This window comes from Sebastes fasciatus, chromosome 2 (genome assembly GCF_043250625.1).
Source record: "Sebastes fasciatus isolate fSebFas1 chromosome 2, fSebFas1.pri, whole genome shotgun sequence".
Lineage (NCBI taxonomy): Eukaryota > Metazoa > Chordata > Actinopteri > Perciformes > Sebastidae > Sebastes > Sebastes fasciatus.
Genome location: NC_133796.1, coordinates 12,195,234 through 12,217,431, shown reverse-complemented (window position 1 = coordinate 12,217,431; position 22,198 = coordinate 12,195,234). Strand labels below are relative to the sequence as shown.

The following is a 22,198-nucleotide window of genomic DNA, read 5'->3' as shown; positions in this document are numbered from 1 at the left end:
GCTGTTTGTGTAGGTGAGTCCTGCCCACACAATCAGAAGCAATACTTTAAAATATTTGTCTGTACGGTTACGGCCTGTACCAGACGGGCAAAGAGAACGAGCCATTATAAGCTACAACCATAATCAATTTGTCTGTGCATTATTTGAAGCTAATGGAGGGGCTCGTTATGGAGCTCAGCACTCCCACCATCACTCTGCAGGAACGACTGCCAAAGTAGCACAGCTGCAATAAGCAGACCCTCGGTGACGACATTTTTTTGGCAAATGTTTCATTTGCAGTTTGAGACCAACTCCTTTAACACTCCTTTTGCTTTGGGAACATATGCAGACTTATTTTCAAATAATGTTTGATTTTAAGAACAATTTCACTTTTATCACCTCCGCTGGGATGTTTATATATAGTTAGATAGTTTAAGTGCTTAATAATTGATCAATCACAATTCACAAAACTAAACATCCTGCCTGCTCACTGTAAATCACTTTAGATTAGACCATCAACTGGATATTAAACGTTTAAAGGTGCTAAATACAGGATTGGGAACATTTCTATTGCCTCTCAACGACTCTCAACATGACGGCCAGCCAGTGGCTCGCAGCTAACAGTGCTAACAGCACTAACAATGCAAACAGCGGCAAAAGTGCTGATAGAGCTAACCAGTGTTAACCTGAGAGGGAACCGGAGGGCGGGTGCTACGCTTCTGCGACGACGCTGTCACGCACGGTCGGGACGGCGTTTTCAATGTAAACAAAGCACGGAGAAGCTCAGAAACATAGCTAATAGTTATTTGATGCTATACTCATGCTCTGGATATCAAATTCAGAACCTTTAAAATGTGAGTCACACATCCAAATTCAAAGAAAAATCTCACATGTAACAACAAGTCATCTAACACGACTGTTAACTCTGATGACCACCATAATAACACCATAATGCTGACCCATTAGAGACATCATACCATCAAATTTTCTAAGCTTCCATGAAAAGCAATCATTTTTAATCATTATGATAATCTTTCTAAACACTTTGATATACTGTGTTACAAAATATTGTTAATGAAATGTGATGCAGCGATGAAAAGTTCACATTCCATGAACATGAACAGTCCTGGCAGGAAAAGGTGATGGGAAACAGTTGATGCTATTGAGCAACGGTGGTGTTACACGGGCCGACGTCCAGGGTGAAATGTGTGTGAGTACAGTTTAATATATGCAGTTAAAAATGATAATAGTGAGAAGAATTCATTTTGCAGTCACTGTAGAAGCTCAGAGTTGTTCTTACCTCTCAGTGATCTTGGAGCCGGGGGCTGATCGCAGAGGGATGTCCTGGAAAACACAGGGACAACATTCACCCGATAAGAACGCATGATGATGTGAGTGTTGAAAGCCAAACCCACTGAAACTCAATTTATCCAGCTTTTTCATTTGAGAAATATTTGAACCTCTCACAAGAAAATTATTACCATTAGTCATTGTGTGCATTTTGCCTGCGATACCTCTGAAACACTAGCTATTCATCAGAAAACTAGAAAATCAGATCATCTATTAAGAGCAAGTTTAAAGTTTCTCATACTTGCCTAAAACGTTTAACATCATGAACACAGCAAAACCATGCTTTGCAACTGTGTACTCTTTAACATGGGCTCCAGCAGAGGAGTAGTTGTTGCCTTAATAACAACGAACAACAAACCATCTGCTTACCTTGCAGCGTGACTTGCCGTTGACCATAGCGTCTGGGGTGAAGCCCTCTCGGCTCTGAAGGTGGGCGAAAGGTTTGACGGCCCCCCAAGATTCCAGGTAACGGGTCATACGCACGGACGCCCTCATCTTCAGACCATCATTCACCCGAGGTTTAGCACTACGGCTGTTCAATGATGGGTCCTTAGACTTAATACACAAACACACACGACAACATGACATTTACAGTACAATGTGGTTATTTAGCTGAAGCTCTGAGGCACCAAAATGAGGGTGAGCATGTTCCTAAATCATGAAAATCATGAGAGAGCACTCAGGGATAGCAAACCCCCCACTACGGCTGTGCAATCTTCTAGATGTGTTCATAGATCTGGATCTGGATCAAGATTTGCAGGAGTTTTGTCAGAATTCCATCCAATTCTGCAGGATTGCTCAGACCTGATATGTGCATGGGTCATCTAAATTTGGTTGCAAGTGCCCAATGCATGGAAGTACCAAATCTGGCAAATAATGGTGGAATTTGTAGGCAGAGTGATGAGGAAAATGTTTTGCAAAAAAAATCTGTTTATGCAGTAGTGGTGTGCAGCTTATACTGATAAATCTGTCCAGAACCCCAAAATCCAGAAATCCATGATAAAAAAAGCAGTTTGCTTGTATGCCTCACGGTTTATCTCGGGTGAAACCGATAGCAATGAGTATGGTGGGGAAAACCAAATAATGATGTACAAGACTATGATTGTTTTAAAATTAAATTAACATATCAGCCATGACGTACGGCATTTGGACTACAACAAAAAATGTTGATATGTAGGAAGCAACATCAGGCTAATGTGGATTTTCGAGGAAGACGAACAGAGGACTCACCCGTGGATCAATGACCAGGTAGGTTCGGGTGTTCTCTGTTCTTTGTTGCTCTTTCAGGTAGGGGTCCCTAAGGTGGCCATCGCCGTCTTCCACTTCATAAGCCTTGTTCAGGTGCTTCAGAGTCGCCTCTGTGATGTGGACACGTCTGTCCGAGAGAGGAAAGAGCAGGAGAAAGACTGAAATACTTTGCATATCTAACACATATTTCGACTAGTTGATTATTTTATATTATTTATTGCAATGACACTTTTACATTCACCATTGTGGTTGCTCTTTTTAATACATTTTAAAATTGTACTTTTTGTGTAAAAGACAATGTATCTGTATTGTTAATGGAGTGTAGAAATTATAAATATTCTTATTCGATCCTTTTCAAACGGAACATTTACAATATCTTGTTGTGAAAAAATTACAGAATATTAGGGATTTTAAGAGACATGTAGATGTTATGTAAATCGTATCATGGAATTGTTATTATGCAATTAATTAGTTAAATTAAAGTAAAATATGATTTTTTTTTTGCAACTTGTGTTATGGAACAGCCAATAATGCCGATATTGGCATCATCTTCAGTTGGTTCCTGGTAAAACTACATTACATGAAAATAATGGATTTTGGAAATAATGGATTACACAATATGTGTAAATCTGTATAGGGAGTTATGAAACTCATGATACAAAAGTAATACAACCTACCCTGGAAGGCCTCCCGACTCCATGTGATTGGCCAGCGTGACATCATGTGACCACACGTCAAACTGCCACTTGCGAAGGCCAATGACTCCGCAGAGCACGTTGCCCGAGTGCACGCCCACTCTCATGTTGATATCCACTCCTGTGGCCTCCCGCACCTGCCTGGAGGAGTTTAACAGCAATACTAAAGCTCATTGTCATTGAGGGTTGTTTCTATATGCTGAACACAGTCATTCAAGGACATCACAATATAGTCTGCGGCCTTTCCATATGTGCAGCCCTACTGTATGTCTACAATGAGTCAACATTCGGTCATACTTTCCTACTGTTGCAATACACTCTTAACACTCTTGAACGTCCTTATCAACTTGTGTAATTCCAGGCATTACTGTATAAGATTTGTTTTAACTAACACAAACTGTGTGTCACCAAACTCGAGACATGACTGAGAATGACTCACCCTACTGTTCACCATTACAGATATACCGCACTATTCTCTGAGCGGTTCCACAAATAGCTTTTAATACACAATCCAAAGCTACTTGTGCTTATCACATCTCTTGTAAGAGTTAAATCGAGAGATGTTTCAGTCAGGGTTGAGGGTGATGGTTGGCACAAACTCACTTGATGGCTTCACACATGTCCAGGCCCATTTTGACGCAGTTCTTGGCGTGTTTAGGCAGAGAGACCGGCAGCCCTGACACACAGTAGTAGCAATCTCCAAGGATCTTGATTCTCATGCATTCGTTTTCCTAAAAGAGAATAAGGAGAGAAGAAACGTGGTTATTTGCCTGGTTTTATGCAACCAGGCAAATATTTTAAAGAGTTGCCTGGTTGCATAAAATGCGGGTAGGCGGACAGACAGGATATGAGTGTACACATGCCAACACATGGGAGCCAATCAATACAACCGCAGTCCTGTGCTACTGAAGTTTAAGTGCCTTGGTTGTGGCTTGATAAGAAGAGAGTGTTTCCTCGTTCAACTGCCCAACCCAGATTTTCCCAGCCAGTCTGAGGTTTAGCAGAAATCTTCCTGTCACTACTCTAATCTTTACATTATCACTGCTACAAGAGGTCAAAGCGACTACTGCAAGTTAAGCGTAGCGGTCAGTGTAATAATGACACGATGAAATTGTAAATGGTGACTCACCTTGGCAATTTGGTCAAATTTCCCAAACAATTCATTGAGCATAATGACAAGCTCTTTGGGAGAACAGTCACTGGCCAGTCGGGTGAAGCCGACGATGTCAGCATACAGAATACTGAAAGAAAGAGAAATAATACAATGAGGGTTTAATACACAAAACACACTCACATAAACAGAAATAACGTCTAAAATAAGATTGTTATTAGTATTAACGACATAAAGAATAAATCTACTTTACTAACTGAACTGTTTTTACATTTCCAACCACTAAAGTTAAATACTACTTTAACGATTTGCTACAAATTAATCTAGAAAAAACACAGCGACTACAGCATCCTTCAAAGTCCACATCCACCAAGGTGAGTCCTGCAGACTCCCCAAAAAGAGACCTCACGGAGACCAATCAGGTTTCCGTTATGCCGTTGCAATTCAACACAATGGATAACTGGTGAGCAACATCCATGTAACATCTGTCTGTCTATAATGCTGTGTGATTTACATGTCCAGGCTGCTAACATAAAACTAATATTAGGAGATCATCCCTGACTTTTTCAATCTGTCAATCAACTTTACAAACTGCTATGAAGGGACCATGAAGCTTACACCATTTGTGTCCACAAAATTTGGGCCTGATTTTCTCTGTACAGCTTTGTTGGCCCATTATGATCAGTCAAAAAAGCTCCTGACCATCCTCCCATTAACCTCTAGTAGACCTGATAAGTGACTGATTAAAAAGCCAGACTGATTCAATGCTGAATCATATCCTAGGCATCATTAAAAGCTGCCGCTCAGCGGACCACAGAGGGACACTGTTATCTCATCTGACCTCTGAAAGACCCCCCCGACACCACCAGCTGGAAAGTTGGCAAAAGCCCAACCAACACAGAGCACCTGACCTGCCTCCCCGTCTTAGCACGTCTGGCCAGTGGGAATTGAAATTCTAACCATGGCATTGTAAGCCTCAGTGAACACCATGGTCATCATCTAGCGGGCTACAGGACAGGTCAGCAAGTGTAATGAATGCTGTGCACGTAAATTACAGCAGGATGAAATGTATTTAATTTTACTTTGAGCTGGGGTTCACATCATTTCAAACTATGTACATAAATATTCAAAAGTAACAAACCACCACATCTAGCTGATTACCAGCACCTTCTGGTTAAAAGTTGCAGCCTGGGGGACACCCTGGTAGCTCACCACGTGAGCCATTAAGGCTGAAGCTGAAAACACACTTCCGCCGCAGCGCTGCAGCACCACGACATGTCATATGATGCACGTCAAGAGTATTTTTACACTGTTATTAAAGTAAACAATCTGAGTATGTTACTACTTCGACCTCTGCATTAGCTTTAAATCATGTGTGAACATCCATAAACTTGATTTCTCACCTGAAGAGCTGATCTCCAGAGCTATGGCTCACCAGGAAATATCTTTTTTGCCATTGTGGGTCATATAGCTCGAGATATTTCTCGACCTCAACGCGTCAACGAGCGCCTAGCCGCCACCGGTGTGGGGATGTACATAGAAAATAACAGGGGCGGCTGTTTTAACGCACTCTGTTCAGCGGCGGTGTGTTTTGGCTTGCCTTTCCTGGCAGTCTCTCTCACTATCAAATACAGTAGAAATGCTCCAAAAAAATCTTAAAACAAAAAAAGTTTCAGCCTGGCCTGAGTACAACTGTCCGTCTGGTGACCAGCAGAGGGACGCACACCCGGCACCTGTTCCACTGCCTGACTGAAGACGGCCAGGTGCTTCATGAGACAGTCGACACAGCTAATGCCTGGTCTGACTGGGGTAATTATAGGGATAGGTCAGGGTTGCAGTCTATCATTCGACACCTTCTTACTAAATCAACGTGGCAGCAAACATGATTGATGCCTTCACAAATGACCTCTTGATCAGCAAAGACCAAAAGTTTAGAATCTAAATCTTCTGAAGCCACAACTAAACTTTCTTCCAGTGTTCACCTTAAGAAACACTATAATGTATTTCCCTTACTGAGGTAAGGAAGAGGCTGTATCTTGCTTACATTTATTCCCCTCCCAAAAAATTAGCTGGTAAGCCATCTGCCAAAGTTCAGTTAAGCTGACCCAATATCTGTCAACACTTGCTAAATGAATGAAACCCTCATAAAACAAAGAGCTGTAACTGGGTCACTGCTCTGACAACAAATAGACATACTAATCTCCATAGTTACAAGTGGTCAGGAAAATCTGCTTTTTGAGTGCACTTTTTTTTGCTTTCGTGTGCAAGTTTCCCTGAGAACGACTGAGGATTTATAAAATTGCAAATACAGACGAGGTAGACAGATGTGAAATGAAATCAGTCTGATTAAAGAACACATTTTTTAGTTTTGAGATATGCAAGTATAGCAATTCAAAGTTCAAAAGCAAGACTAATTTTTCTTCTTTTTTTAAAGTTGCTGTTTAAGATACAGGTTTTTCACAAGTCTGTCATAGTGGTTACTAGTCATAACCCAACTGAAGTTACGTTTTCACTTGTGACATTTACTACCATTCAAAATCTCTGGCAGGACAGTCAATATACTTCCATTAATACTTTGCAAACAAAATCATAAATATGTAGAAGGACATCTGAACATCCTCAAAAGGTCTTGATGGCAGATCAATAAGTCAGGCTTTTAACCATCCCCTAAGTGCATGGTTTGACCAGTGAAACAAGACTTCCATGATGAGGTGAGGGCTAGTTAATGATCAATAAATCAAAAAATCTATGGCTTTCCATGTGTTTTAAGGTGTTTTGTGGTTGTACCTGACGTTCTCGTGTCTCTTGACATAAAGACTGTGGAAGTTGTTATCTTTGACCAGTCGCTGTTGTTCTTCTTTGTCTTTACAGTCTTGCAGGCGCTCCATGATAGCAAGCTTCATCTTCATGGAGATGTAGACCGGCAGCACAGACTGCAGCAGGTTCTCCTGCAAGCAAACACACACACACACACACACACAGTTAGTTATATAACAGCAATTTAGGTGAGCCAGGCTTATTTGACTGTCACACTCAGTGGGAACAGCCACAACACACACACACACACACACACACACAAGCTCGGACTCCCAGACCCACCTCATCAACCCTCTTTAATATCCAGCTATGAACATTTGTCTCATCAAGCATCTGTCAGAGCGCCGTTCACCTGAACAATCAGGGCTTTTTTTTTTTTTACCTGTGCCCGTCACTTCATCTATGTCAGTATTGTAGCTATACCACAGTACAGGCACCAATCTGTACCCGTGGTGGCACTATTAGTGAGTCAGTGCTCTCCCGACACCCTTCAATTTTTGCATGGTATTCAGAGCAGGGATGGTTTATAAAGGAACCAGCACGTTCATACAGTTTCAACCAAATACATTCAAACACTATATCACTGTGCCGCCTTGATAGCCAAATAATGGTAAACATGATAAAGAGGAAGAATATTCCACATTGCGCCAGCATGGGTATGGCACAACGCATTACTTCAGTTAAAAAAAATAACATTGGAACGAGTCTGCCACAATAGACAAAGGCCTGGCAAGTGTTCAAAGTCCAATGGCTTGATTAAGACAGGAATCTGAAGAGGCAACTTCTCAAGAAATGATTAATCCCTCTTCAAACCACCAGAGGGGCGTCAGGTTAGATCATCTGACTTCACTTACTGAGTCAAGTTGTTGCTTGTTAAATTCATCTACGGAACGGCTTTTAACATAATACAGTCACCACAAAGTGCTTCAGAGTGAACAAGAGTATGTAAATAGATAGATGGAGGAGAACAAATATTAGAAATTTTAAGGTACGAGACCAAAGCAAAGTGTTCGTGTGTGGAGGATTTTGTCTGACATAAGTTAATAATTTGGTTTTAGAACTGTGCTTGAAAATTAAATATTATTTTATCAGGTATTCAAGCAGACAAGGCCGTGAGTCATAATTATGTACTTCAGCTAGTAAAATCTGGATTTTGACATTTTCTTCCTGAATCTTTCTTTGATATTTGCTCAAGGTAGGTCAGGTGGGATGAGGGGTGTGTGCGCGTGTGTGTGTGTGTGTGTGTGTGTGTGTGTGTGTGTGTGTGTGTGTGTGTGTGTGAACAATTATGTTCAATTCATTACAGTGATTATCTGAAGGGAATTAGATCTGGGCTTCAGGCGGGCCACCTAAGGACATTCACATTCTTGTTTTGAACTCAACTTAACTCAATTTATATAGCACCTTTCATACAACCATGCAGCCCAAAGTGCTTCACAGAGGAAGATTAAAACAGCAGACAAAAAAATAAAACAATAAATAGAATTTTGCAAGACTACAAATTACAACAATAAAATAAATAAAAGTCACTCAAGAAATAGAAATAGTAGAAAAAGCAATGATTAAGACTTAAAAACTAATAATAAAGGGCTAAAAAGATATGTCTTTAGGATTCTTTTAAACGTGTCCACAGAGGTGGAGTCCCTCAGATCCTCAGATTGCTCCAGAGACTAAAGCCAGAGTGGCTAAACGCTGACTCCCCCATGCGTTTTAGTTGAGACCCTTGGAAGCCAGTGTTCATTTGGCTCTCTGAATCTCCTGCATGTTGCTTTATTTATGGATCCTTCTATTTTCTTATGTTAGCCAATAGAGCTGAAAACACCTCCCATCCCTTTGGCATGATGCTACCACTACCACACTTTGGCTACAGACTTGTGCCCAGTTTTGGTTTGACATAGTGCTTTGCATTACAGCAAGAGTTCAGATTACTTTTCATTAGACCACGGGATCTTTAACATTTTCCATGTGGCTCTCTGCAAAAGCAAAAGTGTGCTGTCACAAGCCTTTTATTTCCCTGGAGTGCTTCTGGACACTCTCCAGGTTGTGCAGACATCTCAAGGACTCAAAATAATAAAATTGCACCTCAACTTAATTTGGGGGTGTTATTGCAAAGAGGTGAATGTGTTTTGACTCAAAGCATTCCAGCTTTTTCATTTTTGATTACTTTTTTTAAAATAACTAAAAATAAACATTCAAACTGAATTTGAGATTTCGAGTTGAAGAAAACAAAAAACAAAATAATCAAAAGTTAATCATTTTTTAAATCAGGGTTGTGACGACGCAACATGTGGGAGAGGGTTAAATACTCACGTAAGGCAATGAATTTTGTGTGTATGTGTGTGTGTGTGTGTGTGAATGATCGTTTTTAGTTTCCCACGATAACTCACCTCTCATAAAGTAGCCTTTGTAAAGATGATGATGTGCAACTGTAGGCTGTGTCACATGATATAGTGCTGCTCTAATTGTTATCCATTAGGCTTTCATTTCTAAACGAATAAAATTACTTTAATTACTTATTTATAGTACATATCTTAAATATGGAAATCTGTCGTCACAAAACGCATACATTTACTTTGATTTATGGGAAAGCAGTAGGTAGAAGCATTTCAGGAGGAACGCACTGTGCTCCCTCCTGCTGAAATGAATGTGGGAACACAATGTGAGTTCCTCATTGGTCCCCCATTAGGAACGTCGTTGGATCCCCCCACCCCATGCTATTATGTCCCTGTTCTCTTTGGCTAACTGTGTGCACCCAGCTCCTTTTTTCAGTCCCAATTCAAATACAACAGGAGGTTTAAATGTTAACGATTAAAATCATTCCTTCCTGTCCTGCTAGGCAACACAGCAGCTTCCCTGTCAGCACGTTTTATGTCCCCGCACTAAGCAACAGCCATAACAAATGACTGTTTTAAAAATGTCTCTGAATTCGAAGCAAGTCAGCGCAGATGCATCTAATTTAAAAAGCATCACAGGAAAATCTAATTTGAGAAGGATTTGTTCGTCGCAATGAAAACATCCACGGGAGAGTCACCATGAGGCCAGCCAAAGACAAAGCTTAAAGATGAAATAAAATTATAAGAGTATGGCAATAACGATTACTGTCTAGCTATTTTCATCATTTGTCTGTAATGTTTCTTTCCATTCAGTGAGGTTACTAAAATAAAGATTATGCAGAAAAAATAAAAGGTATTACAATGCTCATCACAATTGGCTTAAAAAACAAAGTACAGATTTCCTCGCTAATAAAATGGTGGTATGCCATCCTATTTTTTACCATTACCTGATGAGAGTGTGTATGGATGTAGTGTGGGCCTAATTTAACCAAATGTGTCAGGCGCCCATTTAATCATCCTAAAGCCATGCAGACTGTAATGCATTTCACTATTTAGATTTTTCCAGATTTGTATTTCTTATAATCTTAAAAGGTACTTAGGATTTGGCGGCATCTAGAGGTGAAGTTGCAGATTTCCACCAACTGAATACCCCTCCGTTCACTCCTCCCTTTCTAAGACTGCAGTAATGTGACCCGCCGAGTGCAAAACCGTGGTAACGTTGTTCGCCTCACTCAGAGGCCATTTCGTAATAAGACTACTTTAGGAGCAACAGAAGTCAGACGGCAGCTGGCGGTACTACGGTTTAGCACTCTGCAGCTCACGTCACCGCAGTAACACAAGTGTTGGAGAACTACGGTAGCCTTCAGGTAACGTAAAAACGTGAAAGGCTCTCTCTAGAGCCAGTGGTTGTTTTTTTTCCCATTCTGGGCTACTGTAGAAACATGGCGGACTCTGTGAAGAGGACCCGCTCCCAATGTAGATATGAAAGGCTCATTCTAAGCTAATGAAAACACAACGATTCTTAGTTTCAGGTGTGTGGAGGCAATTTCTGTAAAGAAGGACTCGAAAATCAAGAGAAAGTCTTTTAAAGGTTTAATAAACACTAGGGTTACTTATCCTCAAATAGGCTCTACAAGTTCGCTGACCAGGTGACCCTCACCTAAACAGAAATAGGCCTTAGGGGCAATGAGTGTCACCTGTCATGACCTTAGGAATGTGCACATGTTTGTATTTTTCCAACACAAGGTGATTACACACTGATGAAAACATAGTTATGATTATTATATTCTGTTTCTGCTAATTGTTCCCCCAACATGTTACACACTGGTCCTTTAAAGGGATAATTGGGGAGTTTTGAAATGGGATTGTACGAGGTATTTATCCATAGTCAGTGTATTACTTACAGTAGATGGCAGTAGGCACGCCCCCAGCTTGAAGAAATAGGCCGGAGTCCACAGGAGCAAAGCAATGTACTGCTGTGGACGGGGCATGCAGCAAAACGTATTTTAACTAAAAGAAAGGCCGACCTAAAAAAATCAATATCAGTTTAAGTGTACGCTATATTAAGAATATTTTCACCGCTTTACCTTGCAGCCAGACAGCCCTTTTCGATGAGAAAACTGAAGCCGTGGTATCCATCTATGCTCCTGCCAAAGCCACCAGACTCCATAGAAAAACCTGTAATTTTACCTCGCAGAACACGGGGGTTGCTAATATAGCGTACACTTAAACGGATATTGATTTTTTTTTAAGTGGGTCTTTCTTTTAGGTGGCTAAAATATGTTTTGCTGCCAGCCCCGTCCACAGCAGTGCATTGCTTTATTGCTTTGCTTCTGTGCGGTAACTCGTGTCTGTTTCTCCAAACTAGAGTACCTCATACAACCCCACTTCAAAACACCCAAACTATCCCTTTAAGTAGTGAGTATTTGTGATTTATTTGTATATGTTTCTTAATGCATGTGTTGGTCATTGTTTCTATACCTTTCTTAATGAGGATCTATGTGGCTGTAGAAGGTCTTTGTTTTACACAAATTTATCAAATTATTATTATTTTTAGGACACTTGCTCTAACGTAGTCAGCCAAACTTTGAAAGACTTTGGAAACATACTGTAGGTTTTCATATTCAATGGCCATTTCTTCAGACAGTGTAGCTATTCAGTGAGTTACACTAACCTGTTGTCTTTTTTCTATCTCCAGCTTCATCCGCATGCTCAGGCACCTCAAGGTGTCTTGAAAAGTCTGCCTCAGAGTTTTCTCCATCAGGACCTTATGGAAGGCTCCCACCACACTGCCACACAGAAACACCACCGCGTTGGACAGCAGCTACAGAAACAGACACAGTAGCAAAAGTTAGAGCTCAAATGGAAACACATGAATGTATCTGAACCCCTGTAGAGATTACTCATTTACTTTGTTAGTAGCTTTACTTTCAACCTTTACTTTTGTTTATTTTCTTGTATGTGACACTGGCCAAACATTTTATTATGTCTAAATTCTGGTCATTATTTTTTTGTTAAATTTAATGATGAAGAATATTTACACAAAAATACTGAGCTGCAGCTTCATTAGGGAGATAACATTGTCCTTAAATAACCAGTATTATCTTGAAGTCTTCAACACACAGCTGCAGACGTATCCTTTAGCTTTACAGACACATTTCTATAACATAATGACATAGTTTTTACCCTACTGGTTTTACCTGGTGTGCAAGGTAAGGACTTTGCTTATTTCCGTAAATGGTGAGGCGCAGTGTGAGGACCATGATGTGGGACAGCGAGGAGATGACGCTCAGCACAACGGCGTACCACAACTGGAATGGCAGCATGGTGTACACGGTGAAGATGATGAAGAGGAAGAAAGGCACCTGGAAACATAGAGGAGGTTCCATTATTTCAAGAAGTCATCTGTTACGCCACGACTAAATCACATATTGCTAAATGCTGCGACCATTTAATCATTTTGGGTCATCTGGTGCCTTAAAAGTGTGGTCACAGAACTCACGAAACTTGTGTAGAGGTGAATGTTTTTGTATGCCTGTATAACACTGTATAGACTTATTATCAGCAAATAAAGTGCATACACACTAGAAAATGCGATTAATCAATGCAAGTTTTTTTTCAAATGATCCGTCATCTAAATACTAGAGGTGGGAAATATTAAAAATGAAATTAGGTAATAGTTCTGGAGCTTCTTCACATCTGTGTACATTGTGTTTTGTTGTGTAAGATTGCCATGCCTGCAAGTTTCAAGGATCATATTATAAAAGTCACTCGCAACAAAAAAAATACAACCTAAATCTGAACCCGGCTGGGAGATGAGGTTACCTGGTCCCAAGGCAGAATGATGGGGCCGCTGAAGATGAAGGTGTAGCCCATGGTGAGGTGTGTAGCCCATACGATCAGGCCCAGCAGACGCCTCCATCGCTGCGAGAGTATCTCCGTACACACCAGCACAAACACAGCCAGAAACACACACAGGCTGCCGCTCACCACGCTCACAAAGGCACAGTGTTCCGTTGCGCTCTGCTCCAGCCGCGGGGGAGAAGGAGGAAAATAAACACACGTTTTATTACAGTAATGTCAGTAAATCATGCGATGGCATTTCATAAAGTACTATATAAACATAAGTCATAGTACAATTACTAGTATGTGTCAGCTATAATAGAAGACAGTTGTTATAAATTAGTTTTAAAGACTACGCCCTGAAATGCTGAAGGCTCTGGGTGGGGAGGGGCTGTCTTGGATGACACGTCTCTTCAACACCGCGTGGAAGTCGGTGACAGTGCCTAAGGAGTGGCAGACCGGGGTGGTGGTTCCCCTTTTCAAAAAGGGGGACCAGAGAGTGTGTGCCAATTACAGGGGTATCACACTGCTCAGCCTCCCTGGTAAAGTCTACTCCAAGGTGCTGGAAAGGAGGGTTCGGCCGATAGTCGAACCTCGGATCGAAGAGGAACAATGCGGATTCCGTCCTGGCCGTGGAACAACGGACCAGCTCTTCACTCTCGCAAGGATCCTGGAGGGGGCCTGGGAGTATGCCCATCCAGTCTACATGTGCTTTGTGGACTTGGAGAAGGCATATGACCGGGTCCCCCGGGAGATACTGTGGGGGGTGCTGCGGGGGTATGGGGTGAGGGGGGCACTGCTCAGGGCCATCCAATCCCTGTACGCCCAAAGCGAGAGCTGTGTTCGGATCCTCGGCAGTAAGTCGGACTCGTTTCCGGTGGGGGTTGGCCTCCGCCAGGGCTGCGCTTTGTCACCAATCCTGTTCGTGATATTCATGGACAGGATATCGAGGCGTAGTTGGGTGGAGGAGGGTTTGCAGATCGGTGTGCTGAGGATCTCATCGCTGCTTTTTGCAGATGATGTGGTCCTGTTGGCATCATCGGTCTGCGACCTCCAGCACTCACTGGATCGGTTCGCAGCCGAGTGTGACGCAGTCGGGATGAGAATCAGCACCTCTAAATCTGAGGCCATGGTTCTCAGCAGGAAACCGGTGGATTGCCTACTCCGGGTAGGGAATGAGTCCTTACCCCAAGTGAAGGAGTTTAAGTATCTCGGGGTCTTGTTCGCGAGTGAGGGGACGATGAAACGTGAGATTGGTCGGAGAATCGGAGCAGCAGGGGCGGTATTGCATTCGCTTTACCGCACCGTTGTGACGAAAAGAGAGCTGAGCCGGAAGGCAAAGCTCTCGATCTACCGTTCAATCTTCGTTCCTACTCTCACCTATGGTCATGAGTGTTGGGTCATGACCGAAAAAACGAGGTCGCGGGTGCAAGCGGCCGAAATGGGTTTCCTCAGGAGGGTGGCTGGCGTCTCCCTTAGAGATAGGGTAAGAAGCTCAGTCATCCGTGAGGGACTCGGAGTAGAGTCCTTGCTCCTTTGCGTCGAAAGGAGCCAGTTGAGGTGGTTCGGGCATCTAGCACGGATGCCTCCTGGGCGCCTCCCTTGGGAGGTGTTCCAGGCACGACCAGCTGGGAGGAGACCACAGGGAAGACCCAGGACTAGGTGGAGAGATTATATCTCTACTCTGGCCTGGGAACGCCTCGGGATCCCCCAGTCAGAGCTGGTTAATGTGGCCCGGGAAAGGGAAGTTTGGGGTCCCCTGCTGGAGCTGTTGCCCCCGCGACCCGATCCCGGATAAGCGGTTGAAGATGGATGGATGGATGGATGGACTACATTGGGCAACTTGCAGAGGGACGATGAGAGGTGCAGGTAAATCAGTCACAAATACTGAAACCAACACTGACTGAAATAGTTTACAGGATATTAACAACACTTTAAGCTACAACCTCAAACAAGACCATTTTAATTCTTTAATCAACACCTTTACAAGTCTCAACAAAAAACAAACATTAGGGGTTTCACCAAATTGGCATAATGCAGGGCTATTGTATGTTTGTATGCTATTTGTATGGCAAGTCTGTTATTTTGTCCACCCCTCTGTATAAACATTAGAATCTACTGTCAAATAAATGAAATGCTTATCTTTTTTAATCAGTATTGTATTGCTTGTATATCCGACTGTACCCTGAAAGTAAACCTGAGGTTTTAGACAGTTATAAGATGTTCCTGATATCCTTGATATCCATCAGCATTGAGGCTTATGTAGGAGTTTTTCCATAAAATCTGCCTCTGCATCCTGTCCCGTTTGCTCCAGGCCACCTTCTTCTTGACTGAGTTACTGTACAGTGAGAAGCAAGCACGGCGAGGGAAAAAAGTGCATTTTGTGCGCAGGTGTGTGCGTAGAAGCATGTTTGTATGTTTGTGTTCATATCTGTATGTGTGTGTTGGGCAAGTAAATGCATGCATGAAAGCAACAAGCCTACACACGTGTGAGACTGTCTTGGTGTAAGTGGGAGAGAGAGAGAGAGAGAGAGTGGGTGTCGGAGGGAGAGCACGAGGGACAACAAGGGGTTAAAAGAGAGTTCAAGAGTGAGACAGATGCACAAAGTCAGTGTTAATAGATCTCTGCTCAGAGAAGGCCATCTCTGCATTGTATGTTGAGCTTTCTGGTTACCATGGCAGCATTGGAAAAGGCCAGATTTCAACTAAAGCACTTTCTACTCCCTATGTAGCTGCAAGTCTTTTTGTGAGCGGAAAAAAGAACAATTATTCTATATGAATAGGAGCAACAATCATGTGAACGCTACAATGGCACACCAAGGACTAAACGCTCAAATGAAGCCAGATATGCTCTCTTCTGTAGTATTTGCATACTTTTCATTACACAGTATCAGCAGGTTCTTACTGTTAGAACACTTTATTTATGTAGATAAACAATAATATTGTAATATTGTTCCTTCACACTAAATGTGCAAATGGTCCTGTTGTTCCTGTACCGTTTCTGCCAGTATGATATATTCCTGCAGTAATGTCACCAGGGCAAATTCCTGACAGCTTTAAACACTGTATTTCTGTTATTTATGACTAAACAGACAAGTGAAAAATAAAGTGTGTATCTTAAAATAAGCTCAAAGGTGAAGAATGCCTCAACTACCAGATCATCATGACTTTAAGCATTTATAGACAACAAAGGCACGGGTCAAGGATGAAAAATGAAAAAGTGTGAAATGACAAAACGATAGCCTTGTATTGAGGAACTGAATAATGTAACACGCACTCCACAAACTCTCACAGCTCTTACAAAACATATAGACCCATTGTATTTGGATATAGTTTTTTTAAGAACCCAGACAACAGGCTGTTTATCTCTCCATCCAATCAGGGCCTGAGACTGGTGCCACGAGTGGCACTTGGAACGTCGGCTCAGCCAGTTTTTCCTCTCAGCATCGCTCTTCATCCGATGTCGACTGGAGAGGAGTTATATAAGTTGACAGTGACTTTTTGACACCGGTAGCCACCCCTTAACAGGCAACCCTGCCCCTCCTTTGCATTTAACAACAGCATTATACAAGCTCCATCCTAACATTTTCTCTCAACTCTTCTGTACCCCTGGCAACTGTGTGTGTGCGGGAAGACAGCTAAGAGGAGAAAGAAAAGGAATAGAAGGAGTGAGTGATGGTATGTCCAGGGATGGATGAGGAGGGCTGTCCCGAATACCATGTTTTGGGCTTTGAAGCTTCGGTGAGATTGTGCCGCTGCCGCACTACTGTACACACACGCACCTCTATACATAACAAACAGCGATCTAAGAATAACTAATAATTATTATTATTGAATATGAATATTGAATAATGTTGTGGAATTATTCCTTATTTCATGGACTATTTTGGGACTTATACAATTTTATTACTATTAAAAAAAAAATCTATTTATATATCTATAAATTGTGTGTTTGTATGTTTGAGCAAGGAGACTAAATCAATGCGTGAGCAAACACGTGTGTACATACATGAGGGATGGAGCCAGACTCTGTGTAACTGGAAGATCTTTATGTACAAGTACAATGACGAGAGAAAGGGAGCGTGCCAGATAGTCAACAGCAACACAATAGAGGGAAGGTTAAGATGTGTTTTTCCAACAGTGGAAAGTAATTTAATCTCCGGTGCGGGGACACGAGCTGTCAGTTCACTTTATGAACCGCTGGACTGACCGACTGCTACGCTACCTGCCATCATGCCAAAATCAACAGCGTGACGCCAAAGTCAATGAATACCTGCCTTTTCCTGTCACAGTCAGAAGAACAATTACACTGTCAACACTTTGACAGCTACGTTGTTTTAACCACAAATTTGATGTCTTAATTCACTCTTCAAACAAACACTATGAAGCTTTTAAACGCAGAATTTTAGTGTACTTAGCAGGAAGACTGTGCCTAAGTGAATAGACCTCGTGTCAGCAGGCATATCTTCTGTTGAACTATTTCTGAGCAGAACTAAAGCAGCTCCCGGGCTGCTGCTCGGTAGCTCACCCTGACCCCCTGACCTCTCTGTGGAGAAAGGCAAGACAATTTCCTGACTGAGAAATATCATCAGCATTATCAAACACATCCCTGATGTGGTTTAATAGATGCATTTCTAACCTGTCCCCTTTTCAAATCTAGGGAAAGCAACTGAAAAATGCATCCTATTTTCATGTCTATTTCAGCGATGTCCTCCTTCACATTCAAACAGTTACGCAATCACTCACTCATTCACGCTTCTGGACAGCTGCACTGTGGTAGTGAAGGGGAGGTAAGTGCTTTATTTAAGTAGTTGCTGAGGCAGAGGAGGGAGTTTTTCATTTGTCACATTTAAACAGTCAACCCTAGAGATTTAAACTGACCATCCAGTCACATCCTGCTTCTCTAAACATTAGGCTACTGCTGCTGTGCTAATGTGCCACATTAGTCCCCACACACTGTCCAACTCATTGAATCCTCTCTGCACCATCAAAGCGATAGAAAATGCTACAGGGCTGTGAGTCTCTAAAATAATTTGCAAAGCTCAATGATTAAGGCTGTCAAAGTTAACGCGATAACGCATTAAAGCAACTTGCGATTTTTAGGTTGTAGTTCAGTTTCAAAGCTAGAGTGAAGATACTGGCCTAAGGAATGTCATGTCATACTAGCTGGTCGTGAAGGAGGCTAATTAACGCTGCAAACTTGAGCTAAATTTTGGCGAGGAAAAACTGGCATGGCCATTTTCAAAGGGGTCCCTTGACCTCTGACCTCAAGATATGTGAATAAAAATGGGTTCTATGGTCTCCCCTTTACAGACATGCCCACTTTATGATAATCCCATGCAGTTTGGTGCAAATCAGAGTGAAGTCAGCCCACTGACACACTGACAGCTGTTGTTGTCTGTTGGGCTTGAGTTTGCCATGTTATGATTTGAGCATATTTTTTATGCTAAATGCAGTACCTGTGAGGGTTTCTGGACAATATTTGTCATTTTTTGTGTTGTTAATTGATTTCCAATAATAAATATATACATACATTTGCATAACGCAAGCATATTTATTCATAAAAATCATGTGTGATTCATTTGCGATTAATCACAATTAAATATTTTAATCGATTGACAGCCCTAATCTTGATACATCTATAACAATATTCAATTTATAATTTCCATACTTTTTTCATAATGAATGAATAAGAATTAGAAGCATCTCTCAATATAATGCAGCCCAGGAAAAAACACCATCACTAACTATGACCTTAATGCTAAAACTTATGATTCAGTTAACACCTCTATAGAGAGCCGAAGTGAAACCGGAGCTTATAGGTGCTGTTGCAGAAGTAAGAAAACCTAATGCACAATCCCATTGACATTTACTCTAATTACTAAAAGAACAGCCGTGGAACAGTATGTTGTGTGGCTTGCTTCATATGTTTTTAGATAAGAACGGTAGTTATCTAATATTGGTGTTAATTCAATATTTATGTTTTTTAGCAGCCTTTAACAAACACAATTTCCCATAAGCCCTAGAGACACAGGTAAACGTCATGGTTCGACAGAAGAGGTGAGTCATGGGGTCGCGGCTCGCTCAGACATGTCTGGAATAACAGCAGGACAGAGAGGACGTTTTTTAGACAGCAGAGACTAGAGAGTTGAAAAACTCCTTTAGAGGAGAGCGTTGGTGAGTTCAACAGTAGTTTTATGGTTTAACATGTGTTAAGCCATTTGTTGAAAACGGTTGACAACTCAGTTTGTATTAAATGTCAACACTCTGCCTTGCGCCAGCTATCATCTTGTTGTGACATTCCTCTCCACCCTTGCACCATGTGCACTGCAAGGGCACAAAAATACTAACATAACTGGCAAATGCAAATAACTCAACTAAAATTAAGGCACTCAAACATTTACATCTAATTAAAATGGAAGGAGTCTCTGTCTGCCTGTCCTTTGATTTTCTCAACCGTTCATCAGACCGACTTCACACTTGGCAGATGTATTGCTGAGGACCCAAGGAAGTGCAATGTCGAGTGCAAGCTCTTGAGATCTATGGGACATATTTGTTAGTAGTGGGTTAGTTACAAACTGTGTAGGGTATTGAGAGGGGGGTGTCCCTATTAACTGTTACACCGCCGAACAGCTAGCTCTTCGTCGATGTTCGAACAATCTCTGAACCCATCGGCTATCGGTCTGATGACGGATGAGCATCTTTATAGAAATAAAACCCATTTAGTTCATTTTCCCGTATCAGCGTCGTGTTATCAACACATAGTTGGACGACGGGCGCTACAGACTGAGAGTGAAAGTATCTGCTCCATACAGAGTCTCAGCACAGAGTAGCAGGAGTCAGACTTTACACACACGGGACGAGAGGGAGTTGACAGACAAGACGATGGCAGAGGATTTGGTTGTAAAAAGCGAAAAGCAAAAGCGCCTATTTGGCAATATTTCGTATTAAAACCCAAAGCTATAAGGGAACCATAATGTTGATGAGGCATTTGCCATGCAGAGGACGGAGCGGTCACAGCCGGTGTGTGTGGCGCAGAGTGGAAATCTGTTGCCCCGCAGCGAAAGCTCAACCGGAGAGGCCAGACACACAGCCACCCGACGTTAGAGATCAAAGCAAGCGCTCTACAGATATTGAGCATCATCTTTCCTTGAAAATGTCTGTAATCGGTAACACCTGTGTTGTCATGAGTTTATTAACTGGTGGGAAACTTTCCTCACCGTCACATCCCTACTAGGGGATGCAACGATGTCGTGGCAGGTGTATTGCTCAAGACCCGATGGAGCACAGTGTCGAGTGTGAAGTTGTTTGGATGAGCGGCTCTCGAGAAAGCTCAAGGTAGCTATACTCGAGGCGAAGCAACAGGCACGTTTTGAACAGGCTCTGCACTAGTATGATCAATAACCTAAAATACTCTGGGATATTCAACTCTCTCCATGACCAACATGAAATCTGCAAACAGAGCAAAAATTCTATCAGTTTTTAACAAACATATAGATGTGAAGACTCACCAGTCGAAGGGCAAAGAAGAGGATGAGGAGGATTACACAGGAGAGCATGGAGAGGCCCAGCAGGAGCACCAGCGGCTTCTCTTGGCTGATGCAAGAGAATTTGCGGTATAGTGCCTCATTTTTCAGCTCCTGGTCGTTCAACAGGTACTTCCCCTTGGCTGGCATGGCTCTCACTCCTTACATAGGCATATCAGGTGTTAACAAGGAGCCCCAGATAGCAGGAGAGTGTGTCTCCACAACTTTTGTGTGTGTGTGAGCCAGAAGTTTGTTAAGAAGTCCACAGTTCTAGATCTGTTAGGGGCCCCTTGCTAGCTCATGACGCTCAAGTGAAACTTGTGTTTTTCCTTCGGTGTGGCATCTTGAATGTTGTTGTTGCTTGTCTCACAGCTCCGTTGTAACTCTCTCCACTAGTCGTCCTCTCTGTCTCTCTCTGTCTCTCTCCCCTTCGCTGGTCCCTTTGTGTCTTCTATCCTCTGACTGGCGTTGGCAGGCAGACCCGCTTCATCCTTTGCCAGCTACTGTGTTGCTCCCTGCAGTGGGTTTGAGTAATAAGCCTGGGGCCGGGAGACACGGAGGAGGAGGAGGAGGAGGAGGGGAGGGGAGTTTAAGAAAGGGGAGGAGAGGGATAAGGAGGAAGAGCAGGAGGAAAACAGGAGCCGGTGAGGGCAGCAACAAAGGTCATCAGTGATCCCACCAGGTTTCGGGATGTAATGGAGTGGTGAGGTTGGCAGCTCCGCTCCTTAGAGGCACATGGAAGGAGGGGAGAGGACAGGGAGAAAAAAGGAAATTATTTTACTAAAGGTTTGGTGGCACACACACAAAACAAACATTGTCCAAGACTAACAAAAAATATATTTTTTTCGTGGGCATATACAAGAAAAAATATGGCTCAACTGATTTGAAAATGAACCAGGCTGTAACATGTGAAAAGGGCAGGTTGTAATCAGGCACTACATGTGACTCACTGGGAATACTGGGAGAGTGAGACATAAATATCCGGATCCCTCGATGAGCACATGATTATTCATACCTGAACTCTGCGATTTCCACAACCTGGAAAGCCCTGTCTCTGTTTACCCCAGGGTCCTGGCTCAGTTTGGCCAGAAGAACTTTCATAGAAAGCAGCCGTAATGATGGGCCACACTGCTAATGAGAGCAGTGGCTTTGGAGCCATTTACTAAACAATACGACGTTGTGGAATGAACTTCTATACAGCCACAAACCACTTTATTCTCCCCCAGCTGAACTAACAAACAAGATGGACCCACAGCCAAGATTACAGTGATAAAATGAGACAACAGGCAAACCAAA

At 42.4% G+C, this 22,198-nt stretch overlaps 1 protein-coding gene across 8 annotated transcripts in view; it reads right to left on the bottom strand.

Moving 5' to 3' along the window:
- Positions 1–22,198, bottom strand: part of adcy7 (adenylate cyclase 7) — a 63,912-nt gene that overhangs the window by 12,738 nt on the left and 28,976 nt on the right. For 7 of the 8 annotated variants that reach the window (XM_074609901.1, XM_074609918.1, XM_074609883.1 and 4 more), the window contains 11 exons: positions 20,888–21,626; positions 13,359–13,556; positions 12,734–12,898; positions 12,208–12,357; positions 7,171–7,331; positions 4,402–4,513; positions 3,876–4,003; positions 3,255–3,413; positions 2,560–2,704; positions 1,699–1,884; positions 1,280–1,323 (listed from right to left, as the gene is read on the bottom strand). In XM_074609901.1, coding sequence (XP_074466002.1) covers positions 1,280–1,323; positions 1,699–1,884; positions 2,560–2,704; positions 3,255–3,413; positions 3,876–4,003; positions 4,402–4,513; positions 7,171–7,331; positions 12,208–12,357; positions 12,734–12,898; positions 13,359–13,556; positions 20,888–21,052 — 1,613 coding nt within the window. In that variant the 5' untranslated portion in view covers positions 21,053–21,626. Of the gene's footprint in view, positions 1–1,279; positions 1,324–1,698; positions 1,885–2,559; positions 2,705–3,254; positions 3,414–3,875; positions 4,004–4,401; positions 4,514–7,170; positions 7,332–12,203; positions 12,358–12,733; positions 12,899–13,358; positions 13,557–20,887; positions 21,627–22,198 lie in introns of those variants that run through there. The other variant, XM_074609946.1, reaches the window with a different exon arrangement.